Source organism: Lagopus leucura, unplaced genomic scaffold (genome assembly GCF_019238085.1).
Source record: "Lagopus leucura isolate 7727_CA_CO unplaced genomic scaffold, USGS_WTPT01 Super-Scaffold_73, whole genome shotgun sequence".
NCBI lineage: Eukaryota > Metazoa > Chordata > Aves > Galliformes > Phasianidae > Lagopus > Lagopus leucura.
Window position 1 is genome coordinate 87422883 of NW_024962252.1, and position 14160 is coordinate 87437042.

Below are 14160 nucleotides of genomic sequence, written 5' to 3' on the forward strand. Positions count from 1 at the left end.
AACAAATGAGCTAGATTGGGACTTTGCTATTATCTAAAGATAGGAAAACCCTAATTGAAATCACATCTCTGAAACTTATGTCTGCTCCTATTAGATCGCACTATTTATCCTTCAGTGGAGCAGGCAGCCTACCCTGGAACAGTCTGTTATCAGCCTGCATTGCTGTTCCTCCCAGTGGCAGTACTGTTCACACATCAATGACTGTTACTGGTTTAAATCTGTTCTACTGCCAAGGCATTCACTTGACACTCATGAAAAAAAAATAGGCCAAATAAAGTCATAAATGACCGTATGCCCAAATAATTGCCTCACCTGCTTTCAGTCCTGGGGTGACAGGATTTTTCCCTGTGAAATCCCTATGATAGGATTTTACCCTGGGACAGCAAAGAAACAGCTGATAACAGCACACAGCTAGAAGCACTATGGTGCAAGACAGGTCAGGACTGTGTTCTAGGGGGGTGCAGCAGGGCATGGAAAGCTCACCGCTGGCTGAGCCCTGGGAATAGGGCCTCTCCCACCTCTGCCCCTCCCCACAGGGAGAACTGCATGGAAAACAACAATCTTAAGGAGCGTCAGATGATACAAAGTACCCTGAAATCATACAGGGTCAGTTCACAAGTTCTTTGTATTTTTTTATTCCATGGAATGTACAGGAATGAACCAGGAATGGGCCTTCAGGACTGCGTGTCACTCTTCTTCCTTCCGTATCACTTTTCTTCCTTCCGTCTCCTGCAGCCCATGCAGAGCACTCAGTGCACACAGCCTGACCTTCGCCATCAGGCAGCCCTGCCACAAGGCTTTGGTGCTAAGCAGCCCTTCTTGCATGGCAAAGCTCTCTTCTCAAATCAGCGTCCAGCAAGGGACACGGCCAAAGCACGAGGGCGGCCACCAGCACCGCCCTAACCCAGTAGCGAACAAGATGGCGGCTCTCCTCCCATACCCGTCGGCGAACAAGATGGCGGCGCGAAGCCCCGGCCCGCCGCCTGGTGGCCCCGCCCCATCCACGTGACCACCTGTCGCTGGAAAAAGCCCCATGCCGAGGTCGTGCATTCGGTAGGGTCCTGCGGAGCGTTCCAAGCTTGGGGCTGTTCAGAATATGCCTGTCGGGAGGCTAACAGTGCAGCAGCTTATGGTCAGGGCGGGGAGGAGAATTTCAGCGTGGCTTCAGCCTGAAAATAGGCGCTACTTTCCAGTATTCCTCTTTGGTCTTTCCGTCGCGAGCAGCTCTCTCGTCGCCCTTGCTTACCTATCAGGCAGAGCGTTGGACAGCTAAGTACGGTGGCCGGCTGCGGAGGCGGGAAGTCAGCATGGCGGCGGCGGTGGTGGCGGCGGCCGGCCGGGCGTGCGCCTATGGTGTCGTGCGAGCGGCCTGGCGAGGTGCGGGGGCAGGGAGGGGGGTAACGTATTTGCGCCTATGGGAGGCTGAGCTGCTGGCCGGGGGGCGGCTGAGGAACCGGCACGGGGACGGTGCGGCTCTGGTTGTCCGTGCGCCTGTGTGGCGGGAACCCAGTTGTTCTCACAGGTATTCGTGATGAGTCCCGTAGATCGTGCTCTGCAGCTGCAGACTCTGGCTGCATGGCTGGTGATTCGGAGACGTGTAATTCTGCTGTAGGTTCTGCGCTGCGTTTCGCTCTGCAGCAGTCGTGCTTCTCGTCAGATGTTAACGCTGTTACGCAGCGCTATTAAGCAGCGAGCGCTGCCGGGTCTGTGGGAAGCGAATGTGAAGCGGTGTGGGCTCAGAGACAGCGCGGTGCTGAGGGTCCTTGCGCTTTTTATGTTGCTGAAGACCCTTCGTCTCTGTCACCGCCGCGTGCCCTTCTGCAGCTCTGTCTCCATTTGCCCAAGCTGCTCTGGCCTGGGGCAGAGCCCTGGGGGCAGTTTCCCCCTCTCATTGTTAACCTTAAGGCTTGGCAGCAGTGAATCCCGTGGTGGATCCTCCAGTTGGCAGCAGTGAAAGATTCTCATCTCCCGCCCTTTGTGTTCTTTGGGATTCCTTAGGGGCTGCGATAATGTATCTCCATAGAGTTTAACAGCGAACACCATGCATGCACACAGTCTTAAAGGGAAATCTTAAAAGAGTCTTAATGTAAAGTATATACATACTATGGGATATTTACGTGAGGGGAAATCATCTCTTGTATTGGAAACTACCTTGACATCCACGTTCTGTCTTCCTGGTTCTTTCTGTTTCCCCTTTTCTCCAGAAGGGACTTCTGTCACAACAGTCCATGTGTGGTACCAGTCACAAATCCTGCTAATAAATTTTTACAATCTGCTGTCAGAACCCTTTATGGAACTTAAGTAACTTGATGAACTGAAGTCCTAGGCACGGCTGTCCTACAGGGAAAGCCTCTGAATAATAAATATTGCTGGAGACTGAGGTGGGAAGAAAGGCCAGAGTAATTTCCTAAAAATATATTGAAGTCTGGTGTTAGAACACTTGGAAGCTGAATGTGTTGGGTTGTTTGTGTATTTTTTTGTTTGTTTGTTTGTTTTTAACTTTTGACAGACTTTCCTTCTTTCTCCCTTGCCTTCAGAGCCAAAAGGATGTTCATTAGTATTTATTTATTTTTTCAGCGTCCAGGAGCTTCCTTACCTTCCTTTTCTCTGTTTCTAAAAGGAACAGCTAAGTAGTTAATACGTTCCTGGCCTCCTTCTTCAGGGTAACATATAATGAAGTGATGTTCGTTCTTTAGCCAATAAACAATTACAGCTTGCACGTTCAAGAATGTTTGAAAGCAGTTTTTGCATACAAAATTTTCCAAAGTAGATGGAGGTGGTTTTGTTTTGTTTTGTTTTGTTTTGTTTTGTTTTGTTTTGTTTTTTTTTTTTGAGAATCACTTAGTGCAGAGATTTCATTACTACGTGAGACTTTCTTGAGCTCTTGTGAGATGACATGAGAAAATAGTAATAACTCCAAAATATTTTCCCACTGGAGATTATTTGTATGAATGTGTAATTTCATTTGAATAAATAGCAGCAAGCAAAATATAAAACAGGAAAACTCCATGCAAGAAAAAAGTTCATTGCCCGTTAGAGATTAACTTGACAGCACTTGATATCTTCAGAACTGCAATTTGGAATTTAAATAGATACACCTCTGTTTTTTTGGACATATATATATATTTAAAAAAAATTCTTTTTTCTTAAGAATGATGTGATTATTTCAATCTAGAGCCTCCCATGTGTATGCCTGTACCAGTACTCAGGCAGTTTCTGCGAAGTTCCAATTATAATGGTGCCATAAGCATTTCAATGGCTGTTTGTTTTTGTTTTTTTAATAGGCTTTCTTTTGTGTGTGTGGTTGGTTGTTTTTTTATTATTTAACAGAGCAGTTCTCATGGCTGAAACCAACTTCTTGCAGTGTTTCTTTCTCTCAAGTACAGAACTAAGAACAGTTCTCTGTATTTAACTCCTGTGGAAAATAATTACAGAAGCAGAGGGGTTTACTGAGTAGTTGCCATTTGTTTAAGAAAAAAAAAAGAAAAAAAGCTGGGCTCAGGTTTACTGAACAGTGCTTTCATGATGAAAATGCACGGGTGTTTGGGCTGCTTGCTGCCTTTTAGGATGTGGGTGATGTAGAAATCAAATGCAGTGCGTGCCAGTTCGGGGCCCTGAGCATGGGGAAAGGGATTGTGCACTGTGTGTAAGTCTATGAAAGGTGATTTAACCAATGTGTCACTTCAGTGGAGGTTAACAAGGTTTGGATGAAATGGGCACATCAAATTACTTGTATTGTGGTGGTTGTGTAGGAAATGGAGGATGTGGTGCATTAACTGCATGCGTGTGGGTACCATAGTACAGTTTGATTGAGATAGAGCCATAGAATTTTTAACATGGGAAGTGACCTCTAGGATCATCTACTGATGTTTTCCACTGTTCACCTTCCATAAATATTTATTTTTTGCTCTGCTTGTAGAGTGTTTATTCCCTCTGTAGCAATGTGCGCAGAGGTATGTGGGTATGCTTCCTTAAATACCAGCACTCAGGGTTTCATGCATTGGGAATTGTGGAGGTTTCTTGTGGGTGCTTTTTTTTGTTTGTTTTATTTTTCTCCAAGCGTCTTCCTACTCCTCTTGTCCTATTGCAATTTGGACCAAACCAGTTATATGTCCAAGCATCTAGAATAATGTAACACAGCTCTTAGGATTTGTTATACATAAAAGCTGGATTTCCTGCTCAGCTGGAATTCTCGTGCTTCCAGTCTTCAAAGTGTGAGTTCGTAATGTATGGTATTTTAAAAAAGACTTAATCCTTAAAAAAATGTTGCTAGGAGATTTTTCTCTTTGATTTCAGAGAAACAGGGATCTCACCCTGCACTTCAAGAGCTTATGTTACAAATCATAATTGTCAGATGTTGTAGCAGTCCTGTAAAACTACTTTGAATCGTTACGCTTCTTGAGATCAGTTGGAGATGTCATCACTTTTCTGTAACACTGGTGTTTGTTTGGCTTTGTTTTTTTGACATCTGACTTCATCTCTTCTGTGCCCTGACCACTGTCAGAAATGTATTTCTGCAGCAGTTGATGTGATTTTATTGCCTAGTGATTCTTCTCTGTTGTCACTTTGTTCTGATTCTGTTGCCTCTGTAGGCTTTTTCTTGTATTGCTGTCAGAATCTTAGAAGGTGATGGTATTTAAGTTATGGAACTCTTCTTGGCCCGTTTTGTTTTTGTGTGTGGAGCCAGGAGTTGGACTCAGTGATTCTTATGGGTCCCTTCCAACTCAGGATATCCCGAGTTTGGATTTGTTCTGTTTTTGGAGAGGCTCAGGAGGGTGATCCAGTTGATGGGCTCTGCATGATTCCCAGCTGGCTTTTTAGTGGAGTCCCTCCCCACAGGCTTCTAAAAAGTTCAGCAGGTATGGGATGTGAGAGGTGATTTGGATGTGGATAAGTAATTGGCTGCAAGGAGAAGTGGGGCTCCTTTAGGAGGGAGGTCGGCTGTGGAGCTCCACAAACATCTGTGTTGTTGAGCATGTTCATGAGCACTGAAGGCATATGGGTGATACAGTGCTGTATTTATGTCTTCCTGTTGACATGTTTTAGAACATTATTGCAAGTTCTGTTACCAAGACAATTTATACCTTCTGAGGGTGCAGTCTCACTCTATCAGCAACTTGTTAGAAGCCTCCTAGCTTCCTTCTCTCTGTGATACTTCCTATTACAGTGGTCCCACCCCACCTCCCTCTGCAACTTAGTGCTTCCAGGCAGAGGCTTCACATCTGATTCCCTTTAGTTTCTAAATCATAGGAGTAAATGTTATTGGGAGTTATTTGTGTTTATGTGGTGTGTATACTTGAGGGAAATGCTGTTTTCAAATTAAAATGTCCTTTATCTAAACACTTTTTTTCTGTTTTTATCCCCAGGCATTGCTTCTGTACCAGTGAAAGGGAATTGCTGTTCCTATTCTAGCTTGGCATGGGCTTTCCAGGTGCGGTGTTCCATCTCTGTCCCCCAGAATGTGACAGTACAGCAATGCAGGCAAAGCAGTTTCTTCAATACGTGTAAGTCTTGAATTGGATTAAAATTACTGTCTGTAGCAAACAGAAAGAAAGAGAAGTTTGCTTTGGGAAGATCACAAAAATCTATCTTTAGTAATTTTTTTGTATCTCATAAGATTATGGTCGCACCTACATTTCTTGATGGAACTGCATGCATAAAGTTCATTTCAATAGCAAGCAAGTATTTGATTTGCATCACAATGAATCCATTCAAAATATTTAATTGTATGGGAGGGAAAGACACCTTCCCCTCTATTTCTTAGTCCTTTACTGACAGCGTGAACTATGTGTTTATTTTCCAAATGGTTTTTGAGCCATAGACAAGATGTACTATTTAAGCTGTTCTGTCTCAAAAATGAAATAATTAAAACACAATAACATGCTTAACAGAAACCGTTGATAATGTCTTGCTAATTGTCAGCCCAGCTACAGTATTGTCCTCCAATCCTGGAAGGAATTAAATGCGTGGTTGATGTAACTGAGGAATGATGGCTGTTATCCTATTTTGTGGTTCCTTGTCTGTGGCATTATCCCACAGCGCAACAGGGGGAATAGTAAGAACATAATTTCTGGAGGAGATAACTGAAGTTTCAGAGTCATGTTGACACTTTATAACCCATGAGCTAAAGAACAATGGTGTTTTCCAATCTTTATGACATAAATGTGGTAGAGTCGTGTATGTATTTTAAATACAAAAGAGGTTTAAGTGATCATGCTGTCTGTCTGTTCTTATTCAGTATATTTTGGCTGTTGGTGGATTTTATTTTTTTTTTTCTTTCCAAACAAATGATGGTAGAAGGGGCTTGAAAGACCTGCCAAGGGCTGCAGTGCGGAGGCTGATGGGGAAGGTTTTTGAGGATGCCAACTGCTTAGAGCTTAGGCACTAATGGCAAGATAAAACTATCTGTGAAGCTAAACACTCTTTGTTTTCGTAGACTCACAGAATGGCTCAGGTTGAAGAGGACCTTAAAGCCCCAAACCCCTGGCTGTGGGAAGGGCTGCCCTCCTCCCCAGCTCAGGCTGCCCAATGTGGCCTGGAGCCCCTCCACGGATGGGGAACCCACAGCTTTTGTGGGCAAGTGATTTTGTGAATCTTAAATGTAAAATATAATTCTACAAGGTATTTCCCTGTGATTATTTGTAGGGTAGATGTTACCCTAATTTGTGTTTGTATTCATAACATCTAGATGAGGTCTGCTTTATGAGAAATTCTGCCAGCTGCCTTTTAGGTGACTTAATCAAAAGCATTTATTGTAATGGCATCGTTATTGTTTGACTTAATAAAATTTTAAGGAAGTTATATTTAGGCAAGCTACATAAAATTGAACTTTAATAAGATACAAGAAATTGGAATAATTGAAGTACTTCTTGTATGTATTCAGCAGAGATGGAAGCTGGAATACTGAGAGTTTCAAAGTATGGTTGTTTTAAGAACAGTTTTTATTCAAGAGGTCAGTCTGTAGGGTTCTTCACTTTTAAGAACCAGACTGGATAAAATCGTATTACACTATCATTTGGAAGTAATGTGCTACCTTACTTTGTAGGCTCTTTTGTTAGAAAGGCAGGTTACAAATGTGGGTTGAACATGATAAAATAGTACTTGGTGCTTAAGAACAGGTTTATGCATTTTTTCAAAGCAATCAGAAAGGCTGGATAAATGAGGTGATCCCATAGGAACCTAGAGAATATAGTAATTGCTTTTTCTTTGTGCAATTCATCATGCAGTTTGTTAGGAAGCGTAAAATTTTATGCTATTGATTTCAAACATGAGCCAAATCTGCTGAGTTCCCATACAAATAAGATAATGATAGATGAGGTGTACAGTGCTAATCTTGGCATTACGATTACTCTCAAATGTTCTGTTCTTTTTCTGCTTAGATGCGTGCAGTGGAAAGATAAGCCATTGAGTTAAAACTGCAGCAAAACTTTGTGCAATTCATTTGTTCAATTTGTGAATGTAGGTGTGAGTCTTAAGACCTGTTGTTTTCTAACCCTGTCTATACTGGGCTTAGGATACAGCACCAACCTGTTTTACTTTGTGCACCATTTCTTGAAACTCATTTGGGATCACCTATTCCTGGAACTGAGAAATGGGTGTCAGGAACAGCTGTATCTGGCACGGTTGGGCTTTGTAAGTTTTTAGAAGGAAAATGCTGAGGGTAGCAATGGACAGTGGAAACTCAGGAAGTTGTGTGTGTACATAAAGAAATGCTACTGTGGTGGAGATTGAGAACTGGCATAGGCTTTCCAGGGAGCCTGTGGAGTCTCTATATTTGGAGATGTTCAGAAGCTGCTGGATCTGGGCAGCCCTTCTGGAGGAGGAGTTCGAGGGGTGCCTTCCCACCTCAGCCATCCTGTGAGTCCACGTGGGATTGCTGCAAAGCGCTGACCCACATCTGAGGGCATCGGGTGGGTGGGAAGCTCTGGGACCTTACTGATCTGAAGAGCTGACTAGAGTGGGGCTCAGTGGGTCTTGTTTACTGTGGGTGTGGAGCAGAGATCAGTTGAAGCTTAGCTACTAGATCCTTCTTGACATGGTTTTGTGTTCTGCTGTGGTGGTGTAAATGAAGAATTGTAAAAGGAAAACGACACTTTCTTGTCAAGTGCAGAGTACTTTGAAGAGCTGCCCTGGTGGCTGTTCAAACACCTTCGCTGGGTGCATGAATTTGCTCTGCCATGAATGGACAATGTGTGGCTGTCTGCATGCTTCCTTTTAGTAGCACCTGTGACCACATTGGCTTTTCATGCTGTTCAGTCTCCTTGCACACTAACTACTGCATCTCTGGGTTCCATCAGGGTTTTAGAAACATGCCTTCGTATGTTGCTTTTACTTCTCTGAAGCATCATTCTTCTCTAGGTTCTCTAGAAATACTCCTAAACCAAGAAGGTTGGTTTTGGTTTTCCTGCCTGGTTTGGTTTTGTTTTTGTGGAAGGCTGCTGGTTTTGGAGCAGGTCTTCTTGCTGAGTTGTTGTTTCCACTTTCTTTTCTCCCTGGTAATTAACAGCTGGAGTTTAATAGTTCAACATCTTCAAAATTCAAATGAAGTATGATATTAACAGTATAAATCACATTATGGCACTCATATCCTTTAGTAATGTGGTTGTTTCAGTAGAGTGGTAACATGGAATGATCGTATCTGCATTTTTAATGTGAAATATAATTTTCAAATGAAATGTCAAATGACAGTTCTTCGTGACTGAGAAAGTGATGGTACTTTTGTGTCTCATTAATGAAGGCTTACTTCTCTTCCATCATACTCTAAAAATTGTTGGCATGCTCTTGTTAGCAGGGTCACCTGTACCCTTCAGCTTGATCTTTAGTTTAACTCATTTAAATTGGAGGAATTGCAGTTATCCTAGGCAGTCTGTGGTCCTGGTCTATATAGCTGGCTGCTGCACTTTGGAAGGGGCATATGTTGGGATTTGGTTTTGTTTGGTGATGTACTTCAGTGAGTTTGTGACTAAGTAATTTAAAATGCTCTCGTTATTTCAGGATTAAATGCTGCCCATCCCTCCCCTTTCCACCCACCCCATATGAAAAGCAATTATGTTTGTATTTACTTAACGATTTCATGTGCAGAAAGGACCTGATTTTTTTCCTTCAGATGATGATTGGAAAATGAATACCTCCCTCTGAAAAGCTGTATCTCAACAAACCTGGCATAACAGATAGTATTGCTTGTGCCTGTTTCCATCCAGCTTTTGTGTGAGAAGATAGAGCACTTTTCCTTCCCTACCTCTTTTCACGTTTACGTGCTCTTATGAGCAAGCAGGCAGACTGGAGAGTGTATGTGTGGGTTGGAAATGACCTTCAAGATCACCAAGTCTGACCATCAACAAATCATGCCCCTGTGTGCAGCATCTGCACATCTCTTAAATCCCCCCCAGGATGCAAACACCACCACGCTCCTTAGCTTTCTGTTCCAGTGCTTGGCCACCTTCTTGAAAAAATTCTTCCTAATGTCCCACCTAAACCTGCCCAGTGCAACTTGAGGGCTTTAAATTCCAATGCTTCTGGCTTTTCCCACGCAGGTGCTTGAGCTTGTAGTTGTTGAGAAACGTGGCTTAAAAAGTACTGTATACTTCATGGGAGAAGTACGTATCTGTGTGAGGAAAATGTGAAGTAAAGACCTTTACACTACAGAATTGGGTTGAAATATGTAAGCTGCCATTTCTGAAGGCACCAGAGGCACACAGATATGTCATGAATACTGAAAGGAATTGTCCCCTATCATCCAAACCTTTTGGCAATAACAGTAAGCAAAATTTCTCCAAAATCTGTTCTGTATCCAAGAGTATACAAGACTAAAGATCTTTTATTTGAGCCTGCAGTTGTACCACAATTATGCTTTCCCTGTCAGTGTTAATTCCATTAGTTACTGTTGAGAAAAAAAGAACTTGATTTCTCTGTTGCTAGGTGATGTTTCCTTATAGGTTAGAATACAGAGTGAGAAACACGACTATCTTTCAGAGCTCATAGAATAGATTGTAGCAATGAAGAGAGAATCGTATTTAGACCAACAATATAAAATTGTACTCAGAGTAACATGTGTTGTCTTTGGAGACTCTCCTTACTGCAAGCAATTACACTCTGTATAAATCTCTGCATTTGTGTTCTTTATTTGAAGCATCAGTTCCTGAAAGCCTAAGTGTTAATTAAATTTGATATTAAATTTTCCCAGTCCTATGTGAGTTGTCTTCAGATTGAGTAGTTCATTTTTCTGCCTTGCCTACTTGAGAATCAAAGAGGAAAAGAGATCGTTTTTCAGGTTTTAATTTTTTTTATTTAATGAAGTATGACCACTCAGAAAAACAACTAATGAGTTACCACTTGTCACTGTCAGTAGCAGCATATGGAGAGGTTCGTTGTTTCCGCATTGAGGATGTCAAGATCTCCAAAATACACATTGCTCAGTTTTATTTCCTCTTGTGAGGACGATGCCTCATGTATTTATGTGTGTGTTGAAGACGTGTGAAGCTATGAAATCAGACTTCTCCTTTGTTTTAGATGTTTCACTTATTGTATATGAAGTGCCTAGTTCTACAGCAATTATAAGGCTGACTCCAGCCTTGGTAAGTATTGTGCTTGGAAGCTGAAGTTAACATGTGCAATCTGAAGTGACACCTAAATCATTCACCTCATGTTTGCTTGGTGTTCAGCCACTGAAATGAGTTGTAGCTTTTGTTCTTAGGACAACTTACCTATGTGGGTTTTTTGCCCAGCCACTTCTATGTTAACTGCTTTGGTTGTTGTTATTAAGCAGTCTTTGAAAGTTTGAAACATTGTTTCAGTGTCTTTGTCTTTTATATGTTATGCTGCCCATATGCTGCTTTGTTTCTTAATAAAAGTTCTTTGGCTAATTATACAGGTAAAATTGAAGCATTGGGAACGTATACTTACATGAAAACAGAGGAGAACTAATGGAAGACGAATTAAATGTATATTGCTTAAGACTGAGCATAGTCTTGATTTTTTTTTTTTCTTTTTTTTTCTTTTTTTCAGGCTTTGTATCTCAATAAAGCTTAAGATCAGAGGCTTAGAAATCAGGAGTCCCTACTGAGTCCATACCATTGTTTCAGAAATGTCTTTCAAAAAAACCAACAGATTTCAAATATGAAAACTGATCCATTAGACATTACTGTAAGGCAATCTAGGAGTTAAAAAGGACCTTTTACAACATGAGGAAATTCTTGCCTCATTAGACCATATGTCTGTCTGAGCATCCGATCTCCAGCAGTGGCATGTGTTATGGGAAGAAAATGAGAATTGGATGAGCACATGGGGATGAACAGCTGCTCAGAAAATTGTAGAATGGCCTGGGTTGAAAAGGACCTCAGAGATCATCTGGTTTCAACCCCCCTGCTGTGTGCAGGGTCGTCAACCTCCAGACCAGGCTGCCCAGAGCCACATCCAGCCTGGCCTTGAATACCTCTGGGGATGGGGCATCCACAGCCTCCTTGGGCAGCCTGTTCCAGTGTGCCACCACCCGCTGTGTGAAAAGCTTCCTCCTAATATCTAACCTAAACCTCCCCTGTCTTAGTTTGAAACCATTCCCCCTTGTCCTGTCACTATGCACCCTCGTAAACAGTTGTTCCCCCTCCTGTTATATGTTCCTTTCAAATATTGGAAGGCAAAAAATCCTCGCAACATTCAGTGATTTACAGTGTGCAACTTCTGTGTTTTGTATATTTGAGTGTTTTTTCTTCTGTGAATTTGTTCACTGCTTTTCACCCCTGTAAGTAACACGGCAGTGGTACATTCTCTTTTCTGGAGATGGAGAAGCTTGTCTTTACAATAGAAGACAAGGTCAAAGAAATGTCCTCTGCGCTTGAGCGCATCGAGGTCTGTGATGTGTTGGGTTCCCAGAGGAGCTGGAAAGCCTTCAACGTGCCTCTGAGGAAAAGAAAAATTACGTGTTTTTCATTAAGCATCTGAGTCTAGGCTCTGTAATTTACCTTGTCACTTGTAATAGAATATGTAAGCATTCCCTTTTGAGATGCTTTCTCATATTTCACGTGTGGAGAATTTTTTTTCCAAATTTTGTTTTCCTTTTGATTGGAAAGAGGAAATGGCTGAAATATCATACCATTTTAGAATTCATCTGCATACAGAAGTTGCGTTTTAATCCAAGCTGAAGCCTGAAAATGAATGTTAGTGATTGGAAAGACCTTACAAAGTTCCTTAAGAGGATATGGATGCACAGTTGTAATGGCACTGACAGGCAACAGCGCACTAAAATAATTGTGTTTGTTATAACACATTCCTTTTTTAATGTTGTTAATATTAATGTGGATTTGTGGTGTTCTGCTGCTGGACTGTTTGTCATCAAAAAATTGAAACAGAAGTTGCTTGTCATGTGGAAAAAATGAGCGTTCGCTCACAAAGTTAATCCTTTCTTCTCTTTTTGTTCCCTTCCATTTTCCAATTTACTGCTATTTGTATTTCCTTTCTTTTGGTAGTAAGCAAGCTCAAAACTCTCATCTTTCTTGAGGCAAAGAAATCTACTTTTAATCTCAGTTGATCAGATCTTGATTCTGTTTTTAGTATGGTTTACACCAAGCTGTTTTGGTAATGCTTGCGAGTTACTGAGGTGTGACCTGAAACGCGTCTTCTGAAGCAAGCTCTGATCTGAAATCGGAGAACAGCACAGAAGGGCACAAAACCAAATCCTTTTCAAACATTACAAGAACCTTTTATGTAAATTGAGTAAAACAGAGTGGCATCTTCACTGTTGGTAGTTGTTGATGATCAGCTTACCAGCAAACATGCTTTCAGTAGTGGATCGGTTTTTTTGGCCATACAATAAAATCTTAGATATCACATATTGCCTTGTTTGTAGCTTTGTGCTCTTCAGTAGCTGGCTAGATCTGTGTGGTGAGTTTGGTTTTACAACTTGGGCTATTTCAGCAGTAATGGAGTGCATGCAGCTTCCCATTTCACTGAACTGGCACTGAGGCAAAAGAAAGATAAAACCACAAATCATTAAGAGATTGCAGACCTAGCTGCACTGTCTTCATTTCAGAGCATTTTCTCCAATGTGAAAAATAATAAGGTTACTGGCATTACTTTTACCTCTGTGAGATATTTTTCCTGCAGATGTATTATGTATATGCTCTCCAGTCATGTTAGTGCTTTGCTGCCAAGTCAGATCGACCTTTCTATGATCAGATTTTGATTTTCTTAGTTGCTGTGTTGTCTGTTGTAAGCTGTGTCCTCACCATTGTAATCTTCTTGACTGCCCCTATCCTCTCTGTATTCTACTCATGTCACTGTCTTAAAATCACTTTGGTATCTGACATCTTATAAAGAGCTCTCACCTCTGAAGCCTGCAGGCTTCTGATATTGCATTAAATACAATTGCTTTCCAAGCAAGTGATGATACTACCAGAGATTGATTAGATAGCTACACTTTGGTACCAAGTGTGGTGTTTCCCTCTTGTTCTGATATTATCAGATCCTGCTCTGTGATTGAGGCCAAAATGAGGTTTGTTCTGACCTCATCTTGCTGGATCTGTTGACATTGACTTGTCTCCTTTGCTGCAGTACAATCTATTTGCTCTGTGACTTCTGCTGCTTTCCTTGTATTGTCAAGAAGCAGTGTTATGATGTAGACATTTAGATGCTAAAAGGCTCAGTGGGAGCAATGTTCAACCACTGAATTCATGCCAACTATCATAGTCTACATGAACGTGAGAAGTCACATCATACTTTACCTGCTTACCAGCAGTCTTTGTGTGGGTCTGTAATGCAGCGTAATCTTAGGGTATTATTAGTATTCATGTGCAAAAAAATCAGGTACCAATCACAGTATGTATTTTATTAGAAGTAAGGAGAGCATCACATTTGGTAGCGTCTTGTACTTCGCAGTGTTTTGTTTCTTGCTCTGCGCTTGCTTTGTAGTGTTCTGAGTGCCAACTATGTGATTCAGGATTGGCCTTCGCAAAAAAGAATTGTAGTCAAACATCCCAGTTGCGTTAAGGACTTTTGCCTGGAAAGGTGGGCATTATGCCTTTGAATAAAGCCCCCTTGACCCCGTATTTGAACTTACCCAATGCAAGGAAAGCTAAGTACTGAGCAGTAGCTCTGGAAATAGTGGCTAGCTCCTCATTCTCACCTTAATGTCAACATAGCAGGGCTCCCCAGCAGCGTAAAGTTTAC

At 41.8% G+C, this 14160-nt stretch overlaps 1 protein-coding gene across 1 annotated transcript in view; it reads left to right on the forward strand.

Moving 5' to 3' along the window:
* The first annotated feature begins 1274 nt into the window (after positions 1 to 1274).
* The window catches only part of MRPS5 (mitochondrial ribosomal protein S5), a 43622-nt gene continuing 30736 nt past the window's right edge, over positions 1275 to 14160 (forward strand). The window contains exons 1-2 of the mRNA XM_042886614.1: positions 1275 to 1377; positions 5367 to 5504. Of these exons, the coding sequence (XP_042742548.1) occupies positions 1308 to 1377; positions 5367 to 5504 (208 nt within the window). The 5' untranslated portion in view covers positions 1275 to 1307. The remainder of the gene's footprint in view (positions 1378 to 5366; positions 5505 to 14160) is intronic.